Raw genomic sequence first — 19,029 nt, forward strand, 5'->3', positions numbered from 1 at the left:
GAGAGAGATGTTTGTGCAGGTGTGGAGCCCTCTCACCTCTGCCGTCGGCCAGACAGCGGTTGTAGCCCACAGGGCTGAGGTACTCAAACACAAACACAGCAATCGCCGACACCAGCAGCAGCATCACGAACATCATCACCCACACATCAGCACTGAAAGGCTCTGAGAGAGAGAAAGGCCAAGGGAGGGAGGGCGAGAGAGAGAAAAATATGCAAATGAGGAGTACACAGCGAAACAAAGTGAGTGAGATAGAGGCGAGGGAGAGGAAGTCAGAGAGAGAGAGTGGGAGTAGGAAAGAAAAGATCGGAGGGGAATGAGACAGACAGAAAGCGAGAGAGTTAGGCACATTATAATTCAGTCTTAGTTCACACTGCACAGTACATTTGGGCGATACTGTAAAGTTGGCAGCGTTGGCAGAGTCTGTTTGTGGGTCACACTCACCTAGGAAGGCAGAGGGTGAGACGGTGCCGTTGCTACGGGACACCATGACGCTGATGCCCGTCTCGATGAAGGGCACCGAGAAGTCAATGACCTCTGACCTCTCCTTGTTGATGGTGAGGGAGCCCACCGCCATGTGGGCCTTCTTTGTCTCCACCTGAGGTAGAGAGGTAGAGAGAGAGACGGTAGGGAGAGAGGGAGAAACATTAAGGAGATAGGGAGAAACAGTAGGGAGAGAGGGAGTGAGAGAGAAAGAGAAAGGTCAATGAGAGACAGTTTCTACACATCAAGAACAGTCAGAGTGGAGACTTGTGATCCACAGTGAGGGAAGGGAAGGAGAGAGAAACAGAACGAGGGAGGGGAGGCAGAACAGACAGAACGAGAGAGGGAGAGAGACCGAACGAGGGTGGGAGAGAGACCGAGGGAGGGAGGGGAGGCAGAACAGACAGAACGAGAGAGGGAGAGAGACGGAACGAGGGTGGGAGAGAGACCGAACGAGGGAGGGGAGGCAGAACAAACAGAATGAGGGAGGGAGAGAGACAGAACGAGGGAGGGAGTGAGAGAGAACGAGGGAGGGGAGGTATAGACAGACAGAACGAGGGAGGGAGGGAGGGAGGGAGGGAGACAGAACGAGGGAGGGAGAGAGGCAGAACGAGGAAGGGAGAGAGAGAATGAGGGAGGGGAGGTAGAGACAGACAGAACGAGGGAGGGAGGGAGACAGACAGAACGAGGGAGGGAGAGAGGCAGAACGAGGGAGGGAGAGAGAGAATGAGGGAGGGGAGGTAGAGACAGACAGAACGAGGGAGGGAGAATTGGGTTACCACAGTGGGTCATGGAAGCTTGAAATAGCCACCCCATTGCCATTGCCTCCTCTTTCCTCTCCTCCCTGCTTTCCATCCCTCCCTACGTGCCCCTCCATCTCTACAGGTATATGTAGCTCTAAATACCTGGGCCCTACAGCGCTGGGGTAAAGTGGGACAGAACTGACTGAGTTAATAAGGTGTGTGTGACAGAGGGAGGGAGAGAGAAGGGGGAGTGAGACTTTTGCCTTTACCTGTGGTCTGGAGGTTTGCATGCCAAGGATTTGTTTGTGTTAGTGTGTGTGCATGTGTATGTGTGTCTCCCCAGGGGGAGCAAGTCTGTCCAGCAGTGTACTCACTTCCTCTCTCTCTCTGTATTCTCCCTCCATCTCCCTCCCACGGCTTGTACTCTCTCCGTTATGAAAGTGACCTATGTGGGTGGTACTGAGAATGAGCGAGCGAGAACTTTTGCGTGTGTGTTCTGTGTTCACGTCTGTGGATGTTTGAAGCCAAACTCATGTAATCAAGAGTATTGCCTCAAATATTTTGGATTATGAGGATTAGGGGCTGCCTTCACTCCATCAATACCGACACCAGCGAGCAACATGAAGTCAGCACAAAATGGAGGGGAGAGACCAACTTTAACCCTGCATTGAGTTCTTGCTCATTGTGTAAGTCAAGAGGCATCTATGTGATCCATACGGTCCTTGTGAGCAGATCAGGGGTCATTAAGAGTGTGAGATACGGCCTGGCGGAGGGCCAGTGTGAGAAGGACGCTGCTGAGCGGCGCTGGGATGGGAAGGATGCTCTACTCCATTAACATTCCTCTTCTAGGTGTTAAAGAGACGGTACATTAGCACCCTTTTAGTCCACATGACACACACCCCTTTAGAACAGGTGACCATTCTGGGCTTGGAGGCCCAGTATCCATATTGAATCTAAGTGGCTTTGAATAAGAGAGTCTGCTAAATGGCTGAAATGTATAACGTCAATGTGGATTTTACTGTAGTAGGAAAATTGATATGTAGTCCTGTCTTGACAGTGGAAGGTTATTCAAACCTGAACATCCACTGCTACGGTAAAGTTACACTATGTATTTTTACCCACAGCCCTTGGGCTGTTACTAAGGCGAGGCGCAACACTAGAATTTTCCTGAAGTTAGAACAAAGTTGTAAACTAAATACATTGCTACTCTCTGCCTCAGTGCAGCTGCTACTGCTGTAAATTAGAACTGACAACAACCTTACCTTGGGACCAATGTCGATTACGGGGCATCTTTATAACACAAACTGGACTTTCATGGTAGACTGCTCTTTACCCTTGAGTGAGGTACTTAACCTGACTGACATTAGCTATTGCCCAACTGAATAAACTGGTGACATGGAAGTGGAAGAGGATCGTTTGTCTGTAAGTCACTCAGAATGAGTTTGCCTTCCAGGTAGCTCCAAGTTAATAACAGAGGGCATGATGCCTGTTGGGATAGCCACTGACACAGATACGGACACAGGCATAAAGACACTGGCAGACAAACAGAAGACAGGTTGATACCTGCAGACTGATAAACAGACAGACTGACACAGGTAGCTAACCCCATGACACCATCGTACACAGACAGACTAGCTGCAGCTCCTGAGGCCCACCTCTCCCACCATGCCATTCCAGGTGCCGTTGATCTTCTTGCCGTGTTTTCCGTTGGTCACCAAGTAGAGGTCATAGGTGAACTTGACGTGCTTGGCGATCTTCTTCAGGATGTCGATGCAGAAACCCTTACAGCAGCGCTTGATATAGATCCCCGAGTCTACGGTTTTATTCCTGAGAAAGAGAGAGCGAGAGAGACGGAAAGAGCGAGGGAGGAGGAGAGCGGCAGAGTAAGGAGAAAAGCATGCAGAGAATTAGGGTAACATAAAATGGAGGAAAGGAAGAGAGAAAACAATGGAATAGAGGAGGGGGAGATATAGTAGAGAAAGTGCAACAGGAATAGACAGATTGAGGGAACGTAAAAAAAGTTGTAAAAGGTGATAGGGACAACAATAGGCCCTATTAACACTGGGCATTCATACAGCTGTAGGCGGCAGGCAAAGATATTTTTTCCATGCTGAACAACATATGTTTAGACAGAGATTAGACAGAGGGGAACATTATCAGCATGCTTAAAGCGTTCTGCTTTCTATAGACTTTAACAGAGCTCTTCCTACCCCGCTAGCCTGGATTTGGATATCATCATGGCCATGTTGCCACGGCAGAGTGAGACAGGGTGGAGAGAGGAACATATTGAGACACAGGACAGGACGTACCCACACAGTTAGAGGCTTAATACAACTCAGAACAGATGTAGCGATACTGGAGGCAGACGGCAGATACTCATAATGTACTGTAAGAATGGGGTTTGAGGGTCTTAAGGCTTTTATTGTGGATACTGTGGGACAATATAAGGGGCATAACTATAATTATTATACATCTTAATATTATAGACTTGGACACTGCTTTGACATCAATACTTTATATTATTGTTAAATACATTGTTGTGGAATTGTGAGAATTTCTGTGGTATTATACGCATTACAGTGGTGTTAAGGATATACATTGTGTTATAGACATTGTATGTGGCATTAGAAAGTGTTGTGGAGAGTTTTCCCCTCACATTGTTTGGAGCTGTCTCCTGCAGGGTACAGTGTTCCTCATACAGGTGCCACTGAGGGGGTCAACGTCCTCCACGATGACGAACGGAGCCTCCTCCAGCGTCACGATGGAAAGGTGGTCGTCCTCCCGGCTCTCTGCCCCTGAGTAGATCTCAAAGCGAGGCCACACGTGGTACTTAATGGACAGGGAGCCATTCTCCCACTTCCCCACCTGAGACAGTAAGCAAACACATTCCATAAGGCTGGCTTCTGTGTTCACAGATTGATGTTTGCATTTGGGGGGACTTTTTGCCAATGCATATTTGGTTGACAATAGCGTTATGAAAATGGGCCCCTTGAAAAATTCATTTAAATTATAACTGGTACTTCTTTGCCAAATTATCCAATATAAATATATAAATGTGTCCTTCTGTCAGTGAGTACACAATAAGGAAGCATTAATGAGCCTTAAACGTGTCATGATAACACACAAACACCAAAACAGTGGGGGACAGAGTGAGTGACTGAGTGAGTCAGTGAAAGACAGACAGAAAGAAAGAAAGAAAGACAGAAAGAAGAATGAGTTCAACAACTGTAGATTGCTCTATCACGTCAGCAGGCGGCTGGGCAGAGAGCACCCAGAGACGAGGACTGGGACACAGAGCGCACTGGGTAGGAGAAAGGTTAACGTGAAGGACGGCAGAGGAACGGGGGAAAGAGAGTGGAATTCAGAACGAGAGGGGAGCGACAGAGAGAGGTAGAGAGGGAGGAGAGGTAATTCGTATGCAAATGTAAGCACTCCTGGACCAGAGTGTCCAACTCAATTCCTGGAGGACCCTCCAATCCCCAGCGCTGAATTAGCACCATCATTTACTCAATTTTCACCATCACTGCCGCTGACAAATCATACCTGAAGACTCTGTCTTTTGCCCTCTACTCCAACAGCAGCTAACGGGCACTTATTTCAGGGAATAGCGTGGGTGTAAATGGATATGGATGATCAACTAATTGGGCCTGTCAAGATGTGAGATGGACAAGGAGTTGGAGCACGTGCGTGCATGCGCACACACACAGACCCATGCGCTCACACACATGCACAAACACACTCCAGAGAGGAAAGTTGGCAGGCTGCAGCAGACTGACTGGGCTGCAGAGCCCCGGTGCCAGACTGCTACCTCCAGACACACACACACACACACAGACACACCATACAAAGCCGAAACCTCACCTTGTCCCACTGCCTCATCTTGTCCAAAAGGATGATGACTAGTTTGGGATGCATCTGGTAGCCGTCCTCACTGAAGGACAGGTTCCGGCCCTCAAACGTTACATTCATCAGGTACCTGGATAGGAACAGAGATTCAGGTTAATAAGGCTTTTATTCCCACACAGAGGGTAGAATGGCGATATCTGTGCAGTGAAAATAGGATCAAATAGAATACAGTAGAATAGAGTAGAGTATAATAGAATACAGTAGAATAGAGTAGAGTATAATAGAATACAGTAGAATAGAGTAGAGTATAATATAATACAGTAGAATAGAGTAGAGTAGAATAGAATACAGTAGAATAGAGTAGAGTATAATATAATACAGTAGAATATAATACAGAAGAATAGAATACAGTAGAATAGAGTAGAGTAGAATAGAGTAGAGTAGAATAGAGTAGAATAGAGTTCAATAGGATAGAATAGACCAGAATAGAGCAGTGAGCATGTCTACTGTACGGCTGCAGTGAGGAGGCAGACAGGACAGCACTGCAACAGTCTCCTGGCTGATCATGACATTGCAACCCCTTTCAATGTGCTTCTGTTTCATGTTAGTGGTATCTCTCTGTTTCCTAGCTGTCGGATATGTATGTGCCAGTGTGTGTGGGAAGAGTGTGTGTGTGTGTATGTGTGTGTGAGAACACAAGTGTTTCTGTCAGGTGAGCTCAAATCATTTCTCTGCCACCCCCCGTTCTACTCTCCTCTGCCTCTCTCTCTTTTTTTCTGGGTTACTGTTTCCATGGCAACACTCTGCCTCAAAACCATGCACACAATGGTACATAGATACATAGATAAATAAATACATGACAAAAATTAGGCATGACTGGAGCTGAGAGTGACGTGTGTGTGTCTGTGTGTGTGTGTGTGTGTGTTTCTGTGTGTGTGTGTCCGTACTGCACATGCTCATGTTTGTGCCACCCACCTGAACTGAACGTTCTCTGCATTGAGCAGCATGTCCAACAACATGCCCGGCAACACTAGCCAGGCAGACCGGCACACTGCATACCAGTAACTACACATACTGAACCACTAGAAAAGCTCACCACTATCAATGTTCTCCCATCCGCTCCCTGAGGACCCGACCACTCACTTCCTCTCCACACAGAGCAGCTCTCCACAGACCTCAGCATGCCAGCATGGAGTCACAGTCACACAGTCACACATCACACGTCAGCCCCTGCCATCCACACACACACACACACACACAGAAAATGGAGCATTTGACTGTGTTCCTGAGTTAATTAAGCAATTAACATCCCATCATGCTTAGGGTCATGTATAAAAATGCTGGAAAGGCCATTATTTTTGGCTACCATGGCTATGCCCACATAGGATGACAATGCCCCAAGTGGTCACTGAACAGTTTGATGAGCATGAAAACGTTTTCCACCACCATCAACAAAACACCAAATGATGGAATTTCTCATGGAAGAATGGTGTTGCATCCTTCCAATAGAGTTCCAAACACTTGTAGAATCTATGCCAAGGTGCATTGAAGCTGTTCTGGTCATGGTGGCCCAACGCCCTATTAAGACACTTTCAGTGTTTCCTTTATTTTGGCAGTTACCTGTATGTTGCGTAATGAGAGGTATACAGTACATCACTGTACCTTGGTATGATGTGTGCAGGAGAGTGGGAGAGTCTGTGGATTTGCTTGATAGAATGGCATGATAGGTAAACAGGTAGATGCAAATTGGTAAACAACATTCTTGTTCTGTGTGCTCCAAAATGTCACGGGTCCAAAACACAGGATTTACAACATCATTTCAATGTTTCTCAAATATCCTTAAACCAAATCGTTCTACTTTTTTGTGTAAAGATAAAATATGAAATATTAAGTGGAGAAATCATATAGGACCGTCTGTTAGTACCATATGTATCAGCAGCAACCTTGGCACAGACGCAAAGCCTATGGAATATGCTGCATAAATTATAAGCCATTTACGAAATGACTCGAGAGTGTGTCCTCTTGAATGTTTAGTGAGCATGGTATAGTTATGCATGACAATGTACATGTGGGGTATTTATGTGGAATGTATATACTGTACCATCCTACACACGTTGACAACGGCGACAGAGAGACTCACACAAGCATATGTAATGTGTTGCCATGGTACCCACAACCACCAAGATTTCCAAGCCAATCTGCTGCGTTGCTATGGGAACCATAATCTCACAGAGAGAGAGAGCGAGTGTGATAGAGAGAGGGAAAAGGAGAGGGGGGAGACAGGTCATATTTCTCTCTTGACTTCACTACTACCCCCTCTTTCTCTCCATCTCTGTAACGATAATGTTCTTTGCTGTGAAATGTATTTAACTTTCCTGCCTATGTCACCTTCTCTCTCTAGGACCAAAAGGCTCCTTAACAGCTTCTACCCCCAAGCTATAAGACTACACATTGACTTGGTACCGGTGCCCCTTGTATATAGCCTCGTTATTGTTCTTTTATTGTGTTACTTATTTTTGTAAATTATTTTTTACTTTAGTTTATTTAGTAAATATTTTCTTAACTCAATTTCTTGAACTGCATTGTTGGTTAAGGGCTTGTAAGTAAGCATTTCACGGTAAGGTCTACACCTGTTTTATTCGCCGCATGTGACAAATAAAATGTGATTTGATTTGATTTGTAAGTGGCCATAGACTTCTTTATCTTTTTTATACGATAAATTAAAAATGACTGAATAAAATGACGATACATTGTAATATAGGATGTTATAGGTCTGATTACCCCCTCGCATCCCATCAGGCTGGTCTCATAGCCCCATAGTGCTATATATCTGTCACATGAGAGGAAGCACTGATTGAGTCTATCTGTCTATCTGTGGGCTTAATGCTAATCAGCTCATTGACTCCCTGAAGACAGAGGTTATCAACAAACAGGTTTAGTTCAAGTAAAACCAAAAGCATGATCTGAGATCAGTTCAGCGTGATTTAATCAAGAGCACAGCTTAGTTGATTATGAAACAATGGGTTAGAGATGGCTGGGGAGCGTATTACAGAGGAAACATATACTGGGGATAGTAGCTGTGCCGTTATCTAAAAGCATTGGGCAGTGGCAAACAAATACGGCATAACATAAGAGGTCTACGCTGAAATGACATCTGACAGCTTCCTGTGAGACAATACAGCAGGCAGAGTTTCCAAAGTGAGCTAGACTCAGTTAGGCTTTGATCGCTTTGTTGCGTAAAAAACATCCCAAAACTGAAATGCTTGCGCGAGAGAAAGCTCAGAGCATCCCCAGGTGCTGCCGTGATACAGCAACAGAAATAGCACTCAGCTGCTCCGCTCCCAACAAGCCCTGAAATGGTGGAGGAAACAGGATTTTTGTAAGCAGCCAAACCTACTTTGGTGTCCCAACAGTATGCCCAACAATCCCCCAAACACATAGAGGCAGAGTGGCAAAACGCAGAGTAGGGTGGAACTGCCCCGGAATACAACACCACGCTCAGTTCCACAGAGCAGCGCAACGGGGCTACTGTTCTCAGACTGAAATGCCACTGGGACCAATTAAAGAGCTGGCAAAGCAAAGCGTGGCAGAATGCTCCGCATCACAACGAGTTCAAAAGGCCCAGCAGAGGAAAGGAGAGGGTCCGGGTGTTGGGGTGCAGTAGGCGGAGGGGGGCTGTTTTGGGAGGGAGATGTGTGTGTACGTGTGTGTTACTCTTTGTGTGTGCAGATGTTGAAAGAGTTGAAAGATTTCAAAGGGTTGATAGGAGATCTGCCCCAGATTTACCTGAGCACTTCGTTGGGGTTCCCAGCAATGGGCCCTTTCTTGTCCGTGGCGCCGTGGCACTCAGACTTCATCAGTGTGTGTGCCCCCCTGTCCAGCATCATGGTGGAGGTTGCCATGGCGATGACAGCCACCCCATCGCGCACGCGGGCCTCCAGGCCGTAGTCCCATTCGTCATACGACACAGAGATTAAACCTGTAGAGAGAGAGAGAGAGATGAGCAGGACTGGGTGGATAGAGAGAGCAAGAGAGAGAGAGAAATGAGGGAAGAGGCAGAAACAGATATAGTGAGGGGGAATTAGAAGAAAGGGAGAGCAGATAGAGAGAAAGGGAGAGCAGATAGAGAGAAAGGGAGAGCAGATAGAGAGAAAGGTAGAGCAGATAGAGAGAGAGAGATCCATAATATACAGTCGACAGAGGAGACAGTGACAGGAGAGAGATAGAGAAAGAGAGCCGAGGAAGAGTGGTTCTGCACGCAATGGACTCAATCAAGGGGCTAAACACACTATGAGGCGTGCGCCACACACCACTGACAGCCACCCCTCTCCTCTCTTCTCAGTCAAACTGCATCCTCACGCCCTCTCTGTCTGCTTCGGCCCGCTTGACAGGGACTGGCCAATCCATTACCAGGCAACTGGACAGAAATAGACAGACAGCATCCAACCTGTAGACCCACAGGGCTCTGGGATGACAGCTCAGTCCTTCCAGGACCATATCTAATGTCACACTCTGTTGACACTTTCTCCAGGCTTTTATATTTACCCTACAAAAATTATAATATAGAACTAGTGTGCGTGTAGTGGAAATGGTTGGTTGGCAGCCAATGGGACATGTCCATCTCAGGAAAATGTCGCAACAAAATAGACAATCTCATCTCCCTTGGCGATGTGGGTAAACAGGAAGATGAGGTCAGTGGCGTTGACTTGGAGGTGTATGAGAACCAGACCCCTTGTCCTTCCATTTGAACTGCAGTAGCCCTCTACTCCCCTCCCCTCCTTCTCATTCTAACTGTTGATTGGGGGACCTGATTACAAAACCAGGCCATTGGTGCCAGACAGCTCATCATTGTCTGTGATGTAAGATTAGGAGGGTCACATGCTAAATGTTAGCAATATCTGTGCGTCATGAGAAGTGTGTTTAAGTTAATTGCGAAAGAGAGAGGGATAGAGGAGGAGGAGGAGGAGGAGGAGAGAGGGGGAGGAGGTGAGATACTGTAGCTCCCCAGAGTGCCACTTAAGGAATGCATCAGTGGAATTACCTGTGAGGATTGGAGGCCATCAAACATGGCCGAAAAGGATTTAGCGTGCCTGTTAGCAAATTAGCATGTTAGCGTGCACCTTGGCTGCACACTGAACCATCGCAAACACCAGGCCTTAACTATGTCGCGTACCACATTATTTTTACTCTCAATTAGTTAGTAAGTTCTCCATTAAAGGTGTAGGCCTACGTGTGCTAGAAACAGTTTGTCTCTGTGAATGGTCTGTCCTCCGACAAATCAACTGTACATTTCGGTGTTCCTCAAGGTTCCGTTTTAGGACCACTATTGTTTTCACTATATATTTTACCTCTTGGGGATGTTATTCGAAAACATAATGTTAACTTTCACTGCTATGCGGATGACACACAGCTGTACATTTCAATGAAACATGGTGAAGCCCCAAAATTGCCCTCGCTAGAAGCCTGTGTTTCAGACATAAGGAAGTGGATGGCTGAAAACTTTTTACTTTTAAACTCGGACAAAACAGAGATGCTTGTTCTAGGTCCCAAGAAACAAAGAGATCTTCTGTTAAATCCGACAATTCATCTTGATGGTTGTAAAGTCGTCTCAAATAAAACTGTGAAGGACCTCGGTGTTACTCTTGACCCTGATCTCTCTTTTGACGAACATATCAAGACTGTTTCAAGGACAGCTTTTTTCCATCTACGTAACATTGCAAAAATCAGAAATTTTCTGTCCAAAAATGATGCAGAAAAATTAATCCATGCATTTGTTACTTCTAGGTTAGACTACTGCAATGCTCTATTTTTCGGCTACCCGGATAAAGCACTAAATAAACTTCAGTTAGTGCTAAATACGGCTGCTAGAATCCTGACTAGAACCAAGAAATTTGATCATATTACTCCAGTGCTAGCTTCCCTACACTGGCTTCCTGTTAAGGCAAGGGCTGATTTCAAGGTTTTACTGTTAACCTATAAAGCGTTACATGGGCTTGCTCCTACCTATCTTTCCGAGTTGGTCCTGCCGCACATACCAATACGTACGCTACGGTCACAAGACGCAGGCCTCCTAATTGTCCCTAGAATTTCTAAGCAAACAGCGGGAGGCAGGGCTTTCTCCTATAGATCTCCATTTTTATGGAACAGTCTGCCTACCCATGTGAGAGACGCAGACTCGGTCTCAACCTTTAAGTCTTTACTGAAGACTTATCTCTTCAGTAGGTCATATGATTGAGTGTAGTCTGGCCCAGGAGTGTGAAGGTGAACGGAAAGGCTCTGGAGCAACGAACAGCCCTTGCTGTCTCTGCCGGGCCGGTTCCCCTCTCCACTGGGGTTCTCTGCCTCTAACCCTGTTGCAGGGGCTGAGTCACTGGCTTGCTGGTGCTCTTTCATGCCGTCCCTGGGAGGGGTGCGTCACTTGAGTGGGTTGAGTTACTGACGTGATCTTCCTGTCTGGGTTGGCGCCCCCCCTTGGTTTGTGCTGTGGTGGAGACCTCTGTGGGCTATACTCGGCCTTGTCTCAGGATTGTAAGTTGGTGGTTGAGGATATCCCTCTAGTGGTGCGGGGGCTGTGCTTTGGCAGAGTGGGTGGGGTTATATCCTTCCTGTTTGGCCCTGTCCGGGGTTTCTTCGGATGGGGCCACAGTGTCTCCGGACCGCTCCTGTCTCAGCCTCCAGTATTTATGCTGCAGTAGTTTATGTGTCGGGGGGCTGGGGTTAGTTGGTTATACCTGGAGTACTTCTCCTGTCTTATCCAGTGTCCTGTGTGAATTTAAGTATGCTCTCTCTAATTCTCTCGTTCTCTCTTTCTCTCTGAGAACCTGAGCCCTAGGACCATACGTCAGGACTACCGGGCATGATGACACCTTGCTGTCCCCAGTCCGCCTGGCCTTGCTGCTATTCCAGTTTCAACTGTTCTGCCTGCGGTTACGAAACCCCTACCTGTCCCAGACCTGCTGTTTTCAACTCTTAATGATCGGCTATGAAAAGCCAACTGAGAGACCTGAGCCCTAGGACCATACGTCGGGACTACCGGCCGTGGTGACTCCTTGCTGTCCCCAGTCCGCCTGGCCTTGCTGCTATTCCAGTTTCAACTGTTCTGCCTGCGGTTATGGAACCCCCTACCTGTCCCAGACCTGCTGTTTTCAACTCTTAATGATCGGCTATGAAAAGCCAACTGAGATTTATTCCTGATTATTATTTGACCATGCTTGTCACTTATGAACATTTTTGAACATCTTGGCATGGTTCTGTTATAATCTTCACCCGGCACAGCCAGAAGAGGACTGGCCACCCCTCATAGCCTGGTTCCTCTCTAGGTTTCTTCCTAGGTTTTCGCCTTTCTAGGGAGTTTTTCCTAGCCACCGTGCTTCTACACCTGCATTACTAGCTGTTTGGGGTTTTAGGCTGGGTTTCTGTACAGCACTTCGAGATATTAGCTGATGTAAGAAGGGCTATATAAAATAAAATTGAAAAAAATTGAAAAATTGAAATATGAACTTCATGAGACAATTCACATTCTGAAGGTTACTGTAAGGCCTATACTGTAAATTCATCAAACAGTAATAAACTGAAGTGTTTATTTTGACAGTTTGACACAAAACACCCTTAATTCATGCAGTATCTACCATCTGTCACTGCCTAATGTGCAGGACAAATCTACTCAAGGGACAGTTAAAACCTGCAGAAAAACATGTACAATACCTCGCCCACTCGACCATCACACATCAAATGATTTACATAGCTGACATGGTAATATATTATTAAGGGCCATATCTGTCAATTTGACATGCGCGTGACTAACTTCCATTTATCGTAAATCATGCAGAAATATCAATGTAAGATTTTGCCAAAAAAATAGCATTGCATGCATGGATTTCAGGTTAGGATTTGATCAGTACCAGCTACCTGATCCCACATCTTCCCAACTATAAATCAACAGCAAAACAACAACCAATCACACACTTTAAATGGAGATAAATCACATAGAAGTTATTCCAAACCAACCTGTAGGGAACTCGGCAGGGATCACTTCAGCGTCCCCAGCCACCAGCGAGGGGACGATCCAGGTGTAGCCGTAGCCCGTGATCCCTACGGAGTGGGCCACTTCGAAGATGGTGTTGGCCTCCTCCTTAGTGCAGTACAGCAGGATGACGGGGCTCTGCAGCTTCTTCAGCTGGTTCTGGATCTTAGAGTCTCCATCGTCCACTGACATGTCGAGCAGCAGAACCTCCTCCAGCTCCCAGCCCACAAAGCTGTTCTCTATGGTGCTCCGTATCTACAGGGTACAGGAAGGGACGGAGAGACCAGGGAGGAAGAGGTAGGTGGTTGAGAGATAGAGTTGGGTATGATCATCTGTAATATTGAGTTATCACAAAAAGTGTGTTCAACGACATGGAGGAAGATGGAGGTGTGTGAGAGGGCTGAAGGGCTATTTGACAAGGCCAATTTGATTGCTCTCGACGTAACAGTATTTAAATACCTACTGACACTTCCTGACTACATGAACATGTTGAGATTAGCCGTCGGCTTAGTAGTTGTCTTCCTATCACTATCCTAGAAGTTAAGACTATAAGTCTACGGTGACGTTAGAATCTGCTCATGGATTGCCTGGTGGCAGTATTCAAATTAAGGGGTGAAAAAGAGAGCGCTACACTGTCGTGAGGGCTTGTGTTGGTGAGTTACCTTGGTGACAAAGTCCAGGTATCCAGGGTAGTATGTGGTGACGATGGAGAAGATGTACCAGTCGTACTCCTCCATGATGTTGAGCATGACCGAGGCCTGCTGCTCGATGGACGGGCCGAACTGGAAGAACATTGAGTTGTCATCCTAGGGGAACAGAAGAGTGGGGGTTAGTAATGCTATGCTACACGTTTACATTGAATATTGAACTGGACCGTAATCAAGGGAGAGGAGTTGTCTAGACAACACTGCAGTTTTTTTCCCAATACTGTATGTGTGTATGTGTGTGTGTGTGTGTGCGTGTGTGCGTGTGTGCGGCCGTGTTTTTCTGTGTGCGTCAGAGTGTAAAATCAGACGTATCTGTCAGCCAGGCAGGGTCTTGAAATCTCTTTGGCTTAGGAATCCGTGCTTCACTCAACATCAAAGCCTAACCTCCACAACCCAGGGGACGCACATGGGTTGATCCGTTACCTTGTTTCCGCATGAATGAGATCAGACTATACCATTGAAATGGCACAGCGGAAAGGGGTGAATAAATATGCTGTGTGTGTTTGTCACTTATATATGATATACAGTACATGTACATAATAACCGTGAATAAACAGTATATTCCACAACAGTATATTCCACATGTCTAAGTCAGTGTTTTGCAAGGCTTTGGATAATACATTTCCACTGTACGATCCTCTCCACTAAGCCACGATTGACCCCTAGCCCTCATCCATTTGTCCCTCTACACACTACCTTCATCCCATCTCATCCCCTTTTGCCACTTTCTTTTTCATGTCCCTCTCTCCTGTGATCTCTCTCTATCTCCTCTCCCGCTCCCTGTCCCATTTATTCCAGTGAAATTACTGCCAGGACACAGTTATAATTGAATTTCCAGCCCCCCTCCTCCACACGGTCCCCTGCAGCTCCCCTCCTCTCTTTCTAAGAGCAGTGTTAATGTACTGGCCCATGCAGTCATTCAGAGAGCTAGAGGTCTGCAGAATTTTCATTAGCAAAAAAAAGAGGAGAAGAGAAAGAGAGAGAGAACGGGAGAGAGAAAAGAGAGAGAGAAAGGGACCCAGAGCCAAATAAAGCCTGCACTTCATTTACAGCAACAGTAATTAAGGTCAGTCCGAATGATCACCTCCCCGAGCACTGGGGTATCGATTAGCACACATTAAAATGCCTGAGGAGGGAGTGTGTCTCTGTCTGTCCCAAGCAGCCACTGCAGTCTACTGTACTGGACTGCAACACAGAGGCTGAATAACAGAAGGAGAGAGGGAACAACACAGAGGCTGAACAACAGAAGGAGAGAGGGAACAACACAGAGGCTGAACAACAGGAGGAGAGAGGGAACAACACAGAGGCTGAACAACAGGAGGAGAGAGGGAACAACAAAGAGGCTGAATAACAGGAGGAGAGAGGGAACAACACAGAGGCTGAATAACAGGAGGAGAGAGGGAACAACAAAGAGGCTGAATAACAGGAGGAGAGAGGGAACAACACAGAGGCTGAATAACAGGAGGAGAGAGGGAACAACACAGAGGCTGAATAACAGGAGGAGAGAGGGAACAACAAAGAGGCTGAATAACAGGAGGAGAGAGGGAACAACAAAGAGGCTGAATAACAGGAGGAGAGAGGGAACAACACAGAGGCTGAATAACAGGAGGAGAGAGGGAACAACACAGAGGCTGAATAACAGCAGGAGAGAGGGAACAACACTGAGAGATAAAGGGAGAGAGAGATGGAGACAGAGAGAGTAAGCTACGTGAGGAATGAAGAGGGTAAAAGAGAGAGGAATCGAGAGAAAATGAAGACGGGAGAGAAATTAGTCAGAGAGAGCAATAGAATAGTGAGAGAAGGTGAGTATGGAGGGGGGGGGTCTATGGAGACAATGAGTGGAACAGGGGGCTGGTGGGCTGTGACCTGGTGCAGACTGCAGAGTGAGTGAGCAGCAGCGGGCCAGGGAGTCAGGGCAGCGCTAGCCACAGCTGCTAACCCACAGCCGATTGGTGCTGTCAGGGACAGACAGGATGCAGATGTGTGCCCTCCTCGCAGCAGCAGCAGCAGCCCTGACAGTAGTGATGAGGGGGAATAACCGATACAGTTACATATCGCAATATTATTTTTGGACAATATTATATTGATACTTTGTATGGGAATCACAATACATATCGTTTCGGCACCTAAGTATGGTGATAATATCGTATCGTGAGGTCCCTGGCTATTCCCTGTCTGTTCCCAGCCCTAGCCTGAGCTAGCTCCTCTCTCTGCCTGGCTGCTCACCCCACAGCTGTCCAATGAGAGAGCTCACACTCACCGAGCAGCCATTTGACTTGGAGGGAGAGAATCAATAACTCAGGTATTTCAATTACACACGCAGGGACACACCAATGCCTACAAAGAAATGGAGCTACTCCCAGCCCTGCCTCTGAATACGTGCATACAGGCACAACTGCACACACACACACACACACACACACACACAGACACACACACACACACACACACACACACACACACAGTATAGGAGGTAAACATACACAGGGATACATTTATGCATCATATGCACAGCGTAAGGAGTATGTTATGTACACTGACTGTACACACACAGATCTGGGACAAAGACACCTACAGTACAGCATATACAGTATAGTGCAGACATACAGTCCACACCACCCCAACTCACACAAGTACTCAATGTACATTGTATTCCGTGTGTGAGTGTGGGTGTGCTTTGCATTACTGCAAGCCTGTAAGAGTACCTGATCTCCATGGCTCAGCAACAATATAGATTATTTGCCGTTTTGAAGAATGTTCAAGTGTATATTCTTTTTTTCATAACCACCATTGCTGTTTTTCTACTTGTGTGAGTGTGCTGTCTGCTCCAAGGTTTTGACAATGCATATTTCTATCCTGCCTATAAAGGGTGCTTTGAACTTGAGCGAGGGGGGTTGCTATTGACTGCTGCTCTCCACTGCCTGATGGGTAGAGATGCAAGAGCGAGGCAGGAGAGCAAGACGGAGAGAGAGAGAGAGAGAGAGAGAGAGAGAGAGAGAGAGAGAGAGAGAGAGAGAGAGAGAGAGAGAGAGAGAGCAGAGCAAGACGGAGAGCGAGAGAGAGGGAGAGAGTGAGAGAGAGTGAGCAGAGCAAGACGGAGAAAGGGAGAGGAGAGAGAACCCGCTAGGTCTTTCTAGAAGACTAGTTTGTTTAAAATCTACAGTGCAGGATACACACACAAAAAACAACTAATAAAATACATAATAGCTAACAGAATCGTCCAATCAAACACGCTGATATGAACACAAATAATGCACTCAGAATATATAATCAAAATTAATTTAAAAAATGTAATGAACACGTTCACTCACTTGTGTCTCATTCTGTCTCTCTCTCTCTGTCTCTCTCCAGCTCTCTCACTCACTCAAGTATTATCTCTACCTCAATTAGACCTGCCTCTCTTCCTCTCTCTTCTCTGCTCTCATGCTTCATCATCATATTTCTTATCATAAAAACCTCCTTATCTTTAATCAAACACATGCACACTTAATTAGTTCTCATATTTGTCAGACCATCACCTAATTAGCGCTGACCTTATTCTAACTACTTTTTGAACCCTAATTAAAAAATCCCAGGTCTTGATTAAAATATTTGGCTAATTTTGCCCCTAACATGATTCTGATTATAATGTAACCACCGTCGCAGCAGCCCTTCCAGGGAAAATGGAAGAGGAATAAACGGAAGACCAAAGAAAAAAACTGAGAGAGCTCTTTGTTTTGCCTCTCGACATGAGACGTTAGTTGACTGAAACCCGAACCACTTAACTCACACAGATCGTTTCTCTATGGCCCATTTCTTGCCTAAGTTTAGACGGCAACCCACTGAGGGCTGCAGCAGTTTGACGTCCCAGCCCTGTCTTAATAAAAAAGCTGCAGAAACACTGATCGGCCCACAACATCTCCTGTGGTCACGACATGCACTCAAAACCCTGGTCTTACAGCAGGTTAGTCCTTTACAGGTGGCCAATGTCATTCCCTTGCTGCATGTCCTCTCTCTCTCGTCTCTCTCTCTCTCTCTCTCTCTCTCTCTCTCTCTCTCTCTCTCTCTCTCTCTCTCTCTCTCTCCCTTTCTTTCTCTCTTTCATTCTTTCTTGCTGTCTTTCTTTCACTACCTCACTCTCTGCCCTCATCCTAAATTTTACCTGTCCTCTTTCTCCACCACACCAGGCCCTGAGCCATGGTCATGCTGTGGCCGCGTCTCGCCACTTCACACTCAGACGTCGCTGCGCTAACAGACACTGACTCCCTGTGCCAGCACCCACAGAGCTGGAGGTAACACGAAGTTTGCCTCAATGCGCTCGCTCTCTCATACACACACACACACACACACACACACACACACACACACACACACAGACACACACAGGCACCCACAGACACACACAGACACACACACACACACACACAGACACCCACAGACACACACAGACACACACAGACACACACAGACACACACGGCAGAGCAGGGCAGGGGCAGTGGTCAGCCTCCACCCCTAACCCTGCACCCAGAACACATCCCCACCTCATGTGCAGCTCAAACAGGTCAACATGGTCTCTGTGTGAGCGAGTGCCTGCCTTTCTGTGTGTTATTTTTTTAGGCAATATGTTGTAAGCACGCTCTCCGTCACCGTCAGTGTGAAAAGACCACCCTCTTTCTCTTTCTTGTCTTCCTCCCTCCCTCTCAGCTCCTCCTTACCCGTGCTCCCTCCATTTAGCCCGATTAAAATTCAAATCTGCTTTATTGGCATGACAGGAGTATATCCAAAGCGGAACATGTTACAAGACAGGGTAAGACAATAAGCCAATCTACCAACTCCCTCCTCCTTCCCTAGCTGCCTCTCACTTTGCTTTGTCACAGAGCCACCCAAGACCCCTCCTCCTCCTCTTTAAATCACTGCTACCACCACTGCCCCCTTGCTATGCCATGGTCAGGTCGCTTGTCCTGTGTGTGTGTGTGCCCTCGTTCTGCCAGACGTGACACTGGCACATTAACGTGCCCTTGGGCCATGGCTGGCTGACAAAACTCCTACAAGGCATGCGTCTGCTGTGGTTTTTTAGGTTCTGGTGGGAGAGCATCAAACCTGCCACTGGACTCATGAATTGTTAAGAGTATCGCTCCCTTGTTAACTCTCTGACTTTGTCTGTGAAGTGGGACAACAGGACACCTCTCATATTTTCCTTTTCTGTCTCCCACTCCAACACACACATTCTAGCTCAATATGTAAATATGA

General features: G+C 46.7%; 1 protein-coding gene across 2 annotated transcripts in view; it reads right to left on the reverse strand.

Moving 5' to 3' along the window:
• LOC121568999 (glutamate receptor ionotropic, NMDA 2B-like) overlaps positions 1-19,029 on the reverse strand; it is a 53,953-nt gene that overhangs the window by 11,500 nt on the left and 23,424 nt on the right. The window contains exons 2-10 of one of the 2 annotated variants that reach the window (XM_045221148.1): positions 13,755-13,898; positions 13,077-13,347; positions 8,856-9,048; positions 5,085-5,199; positions 3,880-4,088; positions 3,434-3,442; positions 2,879-3,050; positions 442-595; positions 37-162 (exon numbers count right to left, since the gene is read on the reverse strand). In XM_045221148.1, the coding sequence (XP_045077083.1) occupies positions 37-162; positions 442-595; positions 2,879-3,050; positions 3,434-3,442; positions 3,880-4,088; positions 5,085-5,199; positions 8,856-9,048; positions 13,077-13,347; positions 13,755-13,898 (1,393 nt within the window). The remainder of the gene's footprint in view (positions 1-36; positions 163-441; positions 596-2,878; positions 3,051-3,433; positions 3,443-3,879; positions 4,089-5,084; positions 5,200-8,855; positions 9,049-13,076; positions 13,348-13,754; positions 13,899-19,029) is intronic. The other variant, XM_045221149.1, reaches the window with a different exon arrangement.

The sequence above is a fragment of the Coregonus clupeaformis genome, chromosome 7 (genome assembly GCF_020615455.1).
Source record: "Coregonus clupeaformis isolate EN_2021a chromosome 7, ASM2061545v1, whole genome shotgun sequence".
NCBI classification, from domain to species: Eukaryota; Metazoa; Chordata; class Actinopteri; order Salmoniformes; family Salmonidae; genus Coregonus; species Coregonus clupeaformis.